This window comes from Stylophora pistillata, chromosome 8 (assembly GCF_964205215.1).
Source record: "Stylophora pistillata chromosome 8, jaStyPist1.2, whole genome shotgun sequence".
In the NCBI taxonomy this organism is placed as follows: domain Eukaryota; kingdom Metazoa; phylum Cnidaria; class Anthozoa; order Scleractinia; family Pocilloporidae; genus Stylophora; species Stylophora pistillata.
In genome coordinates, this window is record NC_142526.1 from 18,586,557 (window position 1) to 18,596,350 (window position 9,794).

The following is a 9,794-nucleotide window of genomic DNA, read 5'->3' on the forward strand; positions in this document are numbered from 1 at the left end:
GAAGGAAGAGGAAAACAAAAACACGAGTGGCAAACAAGCTAAGTGACGCGGAACAAGTAAGGAGGAAAATCTCTTTACAGAATTCGAAAATGAGGGAGAAAACACAGCCTTAATGATACAACAACATGCGGATATTTGGCAATTTTATTTGTTGTATGATTCTCAAATAATTAGGGAAGAAGTTGTTTTTAGTTCCTCTCTTTTGTACAGTGGAACCTCGATTTAACGAAGTGCCAAGGGACTGGGGAAATTGGTTCGATTTATCTAGGGTTCGTTATATCGGGGTTCTGTAGCATACATTTTACTGTAACTTTAGCCGGGCTAAAACTCGAGTATCGTTCGCTATACCGAAGGCTTCGTTATATAAAGGTTCGTTAAAACAAATACGAACAAGATGAAGAGGAAAATGACCAAAAGTTTTGCACCTTTCATGATGCGCGCATCATTCGCATCCTTTAACTCTTTCTGATGTGTGGCACCCACTGGTAGTGCGGACCCTAAGCAAACCCCGAAGGCGACGGCAAAGAGGGCGCGGCAAAAAAAAGCGATCTACTTACCAGAATTATGAATCTGTCATTGAGGATTAAATTTTCTTTCACTTCCCGCCGTGGTCTGGCGTCGTTAGAGACGTTGGAATCATCTAGACATTCGCGAAATTCTTGCCAAAAACATTTATCGATTTTTTTACCGACGTTTTTCTTGGATTTTTAAGTACAGAAACAAGTTATCTGGTCTCATACGACGTATAAAAGGATTTACTATTGCAAATTCTTTAATGAAAACCTACATAACATGAAGAATACTTGGGCTGGTATTAATCAACTTTTGAATAGTCAAAAGAAAAGTTTCAAACCCGTAACATTATTTAAAAGACCCGGTACTGGTGAAATTACTACTCTTGGTTCTGAACTTCCAAACATTATGAATAACTATTTCTCTTCTATCGGGGAACTGAAGGTTTGGCAAAAAATGTTCCCTCCTCTAAGAAGCATTTCAGCGAATATTTACATGATCATCGTTGTATTAATTCTTTCTTTTTCGATCTTGTCACTCAATCTGAAATAGAGCGCGAGATTTTGTCATTGCCTTATAACAAAATATATGGATTATATTCTTGCCCAACTTGCTTGATCAAATGCGCTTATTGTATCTTAAGCCAACCTCTTGCCGATTTAATAACACCTCTGTGAGCTGTGGTGTTCACCCACCTCATGCCAAACATCGTCATGAACATGCCAAAATCGTCCCAGTCTACAAGTCTGATAACGCGGACACAGAGACCGGGAACTACAGGCTCATCTCTTTGTTTTCAGTGTTCAACCGTATCTTTGAAAAAGTAATGTATCATCGCCTTATTTCCTTTGTTAAAAGAAATGACCTACTATATAAATCACAATACGATTTCGCGAGAAGCATTCCTGCCATCATACCCTACTCGAAATTGTCAACAGAATTCAAACCAATATGGATAATAAGTTATTTTCATGTGGAATATTTTTAGATTTTAAAAAAAGCTTTTAATACTCTTGATCATTCTATTCTTTTGTATAAGTTATACCACTACGGAATAAGAAGAATTGTGAATGATTGGTTTTCCTCTTACCTCTCCGACCGTTTTCAATCCACTCAAATTGACTCTAATATCTCACACAAAAGGAAAATTTCTTTAGGTGTACCACAAGGATCTGTTCTCGGTCCACCTCTCTTCAGTCTAATCTTTATAAACGATATCTCCAATTGCTCTGAAATGTTTGATTTTCATCTCTTTGCTGACGATACTAATTCAATTTATGCTGATAAAAGTCTGAAATCACTTGATCTGAGATTGCTGTTAATAATGAGCTGAAAAACGTTACTGACTGGCTAAATGCTAACAAATCAACTTTGAATACTAAAAAATCTAATTATGTAATCTTCCGCCCCTCACAAAAGAAACTAAATTCAACTATTGACTTAAAAATAATTGATAACAATACTAACACTTATATATGCACGATCCTTCGCAGTAAAGCACTATTTGAGCAATAGTGAAAATCAGACCTGAAAAAAATTTCAGGCCTGTACGGGACTCGAACCACTGACCTCTGCGATAGTAGTGCAGCGCTCTACCAATTGAGCTAACAAGCCAACTGGGAGCAGGCCATCAAATTAATTCGACATAAACCCGTAGATGATAAATCAAACAACAACAAACATATGAAACATATGTATGAACTGCGGTTATGAAACGTATATATGCACGATCCTTCGCTATCCTAACACTATCACTTCCACGGAATATCAGGAATACATGAAGTACTTGGGAGTCCTTTATTGATAGCACCCTAGTGGAAACATCATATTATATACATAGTTTAAACATATTAATTACATAGTTACAAACTAAGTAAAACTGTAGGTGTAATCGCCAACATCAGACGTTTTGTCCCTTCTGACGAACTCCTCAAAATCTATTATTCTCTGATTTTTCCCTTTATACACTACGGCATAGTTACTTGGGGTCAAGCTGCTGAAACTCATGCGAACAAAATTCTTCTTTTACAAAAGCGTGTTCTTCGATTTATAAATGGTATGGAGTACAGAGCTCATACTATACCACTATTTATTTCTGCAAATATTTTACCGGTTAACATGTTGTACTTTAAAACTGTGGCTGCCCAAATGCATGATGTATCATCTGGCATTACACCCTCTAAAATATCAAATCTCTTTACTCAATCTCATAAAATTCACACATACAATACGATATTTTCTAATGCTGGCAATTATTATGTCAACAAATCAAGGCTTAACCAACAACTCTCTTCATTTTCAAGACTTGGTCCTAAAGTATGGAATGATCTTCCAGGTAGCTTGCGCTCCTTGCCTAAAAGGTCTTTTAGCAAAAAAGTCCATACACTTTTGTTAAAATTACTCAACAATGAAAACAATTATGACTCTAGAAAAACGATTGTTGCTAAAATGACTGCTAGACTTATGGAGCTAAAATAGCACCTTCTATATTTATTTACATTAGTAACCTACTATAAACTATTCATACTTTAATTTACTTTATTTGCTTTGTTGTTACTCATAATCGTATAATTGTTTGAATCAATTTCACTTTTCTAAATTAACAATATTGTAATCCCCTTGTAATTTTTATTTCCAACCTCCTTGATATGTTTTAATATTGTCTGCAACCACCCGATTCGATTAGCTTTGCTACATTCGGGTTGGTACTTCTTTAATTTTTTTGTATTTATTTATTTCTTCTTAAATAAACATATGATAAGTTTGGTAGAATATCGGATATTGTAAGGAAAGATGGTGAAAGTTGTCCTGAGTGCGTAAGTAAGCCACCAGCTAGCACTGCATATATTGTCTCGATTCATCATCAGTTCCAAATCGTTTGTTTCACTTTACTAACATTTCCGGCTCTATATTATAAAATGCGTTCAGGTTTTTTCCACCCGCGAAGACCATTATGCTATACTTTTAAAGGATTAAAAAAAAGTATTGATTAAAGCTAAACAACATGTCTGAAACATGTCTGAAACATGTCTAAGAACACAGAATATTGATAGACACAGGAAGTCAGCTATTTATATACACGGGAATTGCAAAAATTAAAAATATCTCGAGGGTTCGAGCCCCGGCCGGACCAACACTCAGGGTCTTAAAATAATTGAGAAGAATTTGCTGCCTTTCTATAACATCAAGAAATGGTTAGATATTCTAGTCTTCTCGGATAGGGACGAATAAATGGAGGTCCCGTCTCCTGCAGGGTTGGGGTAGGAGACGTTAATTTCCCACACACGAGATTACTGTGTGATGGATGTCCTCCCCTGGGGTGGGATGGGTGGGAGGGTGGACTAGCACGAATGGTTCCTATGTTCCTTTCTAGTCCTTCCCCACTGCAAAACTTAATGCAGTGAAAATGGACTAAATCACTAAATCACTAAATCACTAAATCATTATTTCCAACTATGTAATGCATGCCCGTCACCTGGTCATCCCTTGATATCTTTACCTATAACATTATTTTTTCCTCTCCTTTGCAACCGAAAGAGTTAACGAGATTCAAGGCCGAAGCATCGTTTCCTGTTTCCAATACGAGTCAGTTTTCAAAGCTGACTAAGGCAGCTAAGTCAGTTTCTTCTCGATTTTACTCGAATTCCCGAGTTTTTCGGGGTTTGGCTTATTTGTGACTTACACATGTGATATGTCTGTGATAGCAACTCTCAGTTTTCTGTACTTTAAGCGTCGAGGTGCAATTTGGGAGAGGGAAAAACATCCAGTTGGGGTTTTTAAGAGAGCAACAATTTGCTTTGTGTTTCTAAAGTTCAATGTACTGTTTATTTCCCCTGAAAAAGGAAACTTAATAATCATGGCGGAGAGAGGAACTCTTTCAGGAGCGACTGGCACTCTTTATTTCATTAATTCATGGGTGAGTCCGCCTAAACTGAAAATGGTCACGAAGAAGCTACCAAGAGCATTTCGAGTCCGGCTTTTGAAGTTTAACCACGAGCACGTTTGGAATACCGTCTACATATAAATTATTTTGTGATTGTGATAAATGTTATAGAAGCGTTAACTGCGGCTTATTTTAGAATTTTCCCGCGCGGTGAATTTTTTAGAGCTGTTTTGCGCCATGCACTCGCCGTACTAAGCCACATCACATTGTTTAAATTGCCTCTATTTAATAGTTCCAAGTTGTTTGTTGAATTTACTCACATTTTAGGTTTTAAATTAGAAACTTCGTTTAGGGTTTTTTTTTTTTCTTTTTTTTTTTACCGTGAAGACCAATAAGCTATATTTTTCAAGGATGAAATACAACATTGATCGAAACATAATTTTTTCTGCATGATGACGAACTTAAATAAAAGCTAAAACATGGCTAAGAGCATGGAATATTAACGAACACAGGAAGTCATCTTTTTATATACACGGGAAATAAATTATTTCTTCTTTATCTGAGGGAAATTTGGTTGCAGAGGCGTAATTTGGGAACTTGCGGAAAAAACTCAACCTGGAGCGCTATAATTAGTTATTAAGAAAGCACTCATTTGTTTTGTGTTTGTGAAGCTCAATGTGCTGTCTTGCAAAGGAACGTTATAAACATTAAAGCACCTGTCCAGAGGGTCGTAGGACCGGGATTATCTAAATTGCGAACAAGCCTTCACGTTCGCAAAAAGAGACTCCACCGACTGATTGACTTTTTCTGGTTATTTCTCGACGTGGACAAGGTAAAGATGGTTCTCAAAACATAATTTGTGTCTTCATTCTTATAATATAAATTTCTTCCTTTTTTGACTGACAGACTTGAAGGAATTCAAGGCCGAATCATTGTTTCATATCTCCCATGTGAGTCATTTTCAACTATCCGAGTTAAGTCAGTTTCATTGCGATTTCATTATGGATTCCGAAACGTGGTTTATGTGTTGTTTGCCTTTTTGTGACCTAGTAACGTGTTACATCTGTGAATAAAACCCTCAGTTTTCTCCCCCAAGTATCACGACACAACTTATTTCGTTAATTCAGAATGATCTAATGGATTAAGAAATAACCTTTTTTATCTCAGAAGAGACGGATACACTTTAAAGCAGCCACTGAATCAACCCCAACAGCCTTACTACAGCTTGGATTGCGAATAAAGAAAAAGCCTGGATGAAACTATGGCAAGTTTAAATGAGGATGGAAATAATACGACAACAAGCCCAGCGTTGTATTGCACCTCAGGTCTCGGAGCAGCTCAGAGGATATTCATTTCAGCTATAAGTCTTCCTCTGTCCATAGCTGCAGTTATAGGAAATTTTCTGATCATCGTTTCTCTTCGTAAGGTGTTGTGCCTTCATCTGCCATCGAAACTATTGCTCGGTTGTCTTGCTTGTACAGATTTGGTTGTGGGCCTCATTTCAAATCCTCTTTACACTGTTTACTTAATGCTCCCAGAGCACTCAAAGGGTTGCCACTACTCTTTCTTACTTTTTATCCCTATTGGTCCGATATTTTGTGCAGTATCTTTGTCAACAATGACTGCAATGAGTGTGGACAGACTTCTTGCTCTGTTGCTGCGGCTAAGATACAGACAGGTTGTAACTGTGAGGCGAGTAAAGGCTCTTGTTGTTACTCTTTGGGTCTTTGGGTCTTTGACCCCCATTGCGTTGTTAGTATATCTCAGTTTTCGTATTGTTGTGGGCATTGAGTGTGCAATGGGGTTGTTAGGCATAATGATCTCTACTTTCTGCTACACCAAAATTTATCGCACACTTCGCCTTTCTCAAGCACAAGTGCAAGAACAACCGAATGGGGAAGGAAATCAACTGAACAAAGTAAGTTACCAAAAGACAGTGTCCACAGCGCTGTGGATACAAATGGTATTACTGGCTTGTTATCTCCCTTTTAGTTTAATTGGTGCTTTTAATTCTATCAGTGGATTCAACACATTCCTTAACTTCGCTTGGAATCTATCGGTGCTTCTGATGTTGTCTAACTCGACTCTTAACCCATTCCTGTTTTGTTGGAGAATGAGAGAAATAGGAGGAGCTATGAAGCACACAATAAGACAGTTTTGTGATTTTCTTAATGAGGAAACTTAGAAGCATCGTGGCATCAACGAGATGTGATGAAAGTCCATTGCACGTAATGTGGTGTCGAACTGTCTACTGGCTGTGAAGTCGCTCGAACCACTTTGATCATGAGTAGACTGACTTATCATGCCTTTAGTTATGTACATAATAGCTTACATGATGTATTCAAACAAAGGATAGATTTGATTGCGGAGCTTCGAAGAGTTGTATTTAACAGAATAGAGGTCATTAGTTGAGTGGTACAAAAGTGATCCCGGCGTCATTTGGGAAGAAAGGAACTATGCTTAGTTAGATTAGTCTCTGTTTAGTCTTGTAGGTGATTATGATCGGCTGAGACGAAGTTACTCCATGGCAAAATTCATTTTCGTTGTTCAAAAATACTTCGCCTCAGTGAATTTAATCTCCTTTAGATGAAAAAACGCAATGACACTTCGAACTCATAAGAGATATCATCAACTAAAAATGCGAGAGCTACAAAAGCACAGCATTTTACAGGTGGAAGGGACTTGGCAATGAAGTTAAGGATTGAGTCGTGTCTCCAGGTAAAGCGATCAAGGCATTGTTGACAACCAGCGACAACACGAAGTAGTGACTCAGGATTATTTCAAAAGGAACAATCAGGACTTTGTGATAATCTCCACCTTACCAAATTCTTACCTGTAGAAAGAGAGTTGTTGATGTAGCGGATGGTAAAGTTGTAAATGTTCTTCAGTAGATGAGACTGGGCCACTGACCAAATAGTATTAACAGATTACAATGAATACTTGATGAAATTGGAGAAGAAGAAACCTTGAGATGTTAGGTGGTGTTGCAGTTTATCCTCTTGATTAGAACGGAAATCCTTAAGAACTTCGTTAAGGGATTTGTACACATCGTATTGAATATTAGTGTGACAGCTTGATGATTTCCAGAGAGCTTTCAAGGAGTCATTTGGGGACTCTTTTAATGAATTTCGGAGAACTGACTGGCCCTGAGTGAATTTGATAGAGGTAATAATAATAATAATAACAATATTTTAACAGAGAGCCCACTCTTCAGTGAGGCCCTGCATGTGCTACAAAAGAATTACAATAAAAATTAAAAAGCTAAGCTATAACTAGATAAGAATAGAAACCTACTTCTAGCCGAGAACGCATGTTTAACTAAAATGCATGTTTAAGCTTAGATTTAAAGTAAGAAAGTACAGCGGTGTCACGTATATCTTGAGTTCCAGTCTACGACGCTCTGATACGTAAAACGTTGTTTTCTCCAGTCGGTTCTTACGCGAGGTAAATGAAAATCGTTTTTGAAACGCGTGTTGTAATTACGAACTAAGTTATTTCTGACAAAATTAAAATCAAAGTCAATGAGACCATTCAAACACTTGAAGATCGTTGTACAACGATGGAAACGTCGCCTGAGATGCAGTGACTTCCAACCGAGAGAATCAAGAGCTTCGGACGCCGATTTCATGCGGATGGCGAGCAACAATTATCTTAGCAGCTTTATTTTGAAGAATCTGAAGATTTTCCATGAGAGTGGAGTTGTTCTTATCACCCCAAACAATGTCACCATAATCAAACAAGGGAAGAATGAGACTATTGTACAGAGTTAGACGGGATTGGAGTGGTAGCATCTGCTTCACTCTTCTCAGGACACCAAGGCGTTGGTTGACTTTGTTGACAACCGAAGAAACGTGATCTTGCCAAGTCATATTTTGACTGATTGTAACTCCTAAATACTTAAAAGAGTCAGTTCTCTCTAAGTTATAGTCGTTAATGCAAAGAGAAAAATTCTGAAAGTCTTCAGTGGCTTTGGTCATATAAAATATTCTGAGTGCTTTTCTTCTTCGTCGAATTGCCTCCTTCCACTCAGTTGTCTATGGCACATCGTCGTCTCTAACACGCATTCTCTTGCATGGCATATGTTCGTCTACGATGTCCTTTGTCCGTACGCTGAAAAATTCAGACCGATCGTCAACATCATCAAAATCTTCAGCGACATGCTGTGGGGAGGCAGCTAAGTGTTCCTTAAATTCCTTTTCATCTAAGTTTTTACTTGACCGAAAATTCGCTACTTTTCCGTTCGATTTGGCCACCCTTTCCTTTATAAAAGCGAAGATAAGGGCGTGGTCGCTCTGGATCAACTGGATCAAACACGCCGCTCAGTTGGTAAAACCATCAGGCAGGTAGGTAAGAATAACATCTATGAGTGTCTTACTCAATCGCTCTCCAATTTTCTGAATTCTGGTCGGTTTCGAAATGAGGCAGCCTTCATGCGTTTCTTGTAGATAATGTTGTAGTTTTCCTTCGTTGCTTGCTGGTTGAAAGCAATCAAGACTCAAGTCACCAAGCAGTACAATGTATTCTCACTGTAGATTCTTCCAATTGCATATGTGGTTAGCTCGATTCTTCTTCGAGCCGTTGTCGATACGATAATGTGAAGCTTTTTGGAGGTCTGTACAGGCCGATCTCAATAATTCTTTTCGCTTTTAATTGGACGTCTAATACGATACGCTCGATGGTTTTCTAGCTCTTTGCCAGGGGGATTCTTTTAAAATGAATTCAGAAGATACTTAAGCTAAGATCCCTACTCCTCCCTTCTTCCTTTCGTTTCGGTAGGGCCCGCGGCAGGATGGTAAATTGACTGTTAGGATTGGAGGAATCAATTTTGGATTTGATATCATCCGTATGATGAGATGGGTTTGAAAAACTATGAAAAAGAAAATCAGGTTTTACTTTTTGATTCTAAAGTAGATTAATTCGGGAGGAGGGCAGGAAATAAATATAGTAATGAATAATGATCATCGTAAACAAACATCCATTTGCACCGCATCGCCACAAGCGATTTGTGCATCTTTCGTAAGATTATTCCAAACTCTGCAACACAGTAAGTGTTGCAAGGCATGCATGTCAAAAGTTAGAGACATGTTTGACATGATTCATACTGAAATACCTTACTCTTTTAATGTAAGTGAAAGCAAAGATAGCACGACATGCAAATGCTAAACTGAAGTCGACATGTTCTATCGATGAACGGCCGGGTTATTTCAACAATTCACAAAACTAGAATGGACAGTGTCCTATTCACACATAAAGTTATTTCAGAATAGTTGGAAAGTTGTCGATAAACGCAAGTTTTCATGGTATTCCTGTCGTCTCAACATGTTGGATAATTTGGGTAAATTTAATCTCGAGTTCGGTAACAACAAAATAAACAACAGCATCCGATAACTGCTTGATG

At 37.9% G+C, this 9,794-nt stretch overlaps 1 protein-coding gene and 1 non-coding gene across 2 annotated transcripts; one reads left to right on the forward strand and one right to left on the reverse strand.

Moving 5' to 3' along the window:
- Positions 1-2,054: 2,054 nt before the first annotated feature.
- On the reverse strand, positions 2,055-2,127 carry Trnas-acu (transfer RNA serine (anticodon ACU)). The gene has a single exon. It is a non-coding gene; the product is annotated as a tRNA-Ser (tRNA).
- Positions 2,128-5,657: 3,530 nt separating this feature from the next.
- Positions 5,658-8,185, forward strand: LOC148725322 (melanocortin receptor 3-like). Its single transcript, XM_088732000.1, has one exon. It carries the CDS (start codon positions 5,658-5,660, stop codon positions 6,579-6,581), a length of 924 nt encoding a protein of 307 aa, XP_088588126.1. The 3' UTR covers positions 6,582-8,185.
- The last annotated feature ends 1,609 nt before the right edge of the window (positions 8,186-9,794 follow it).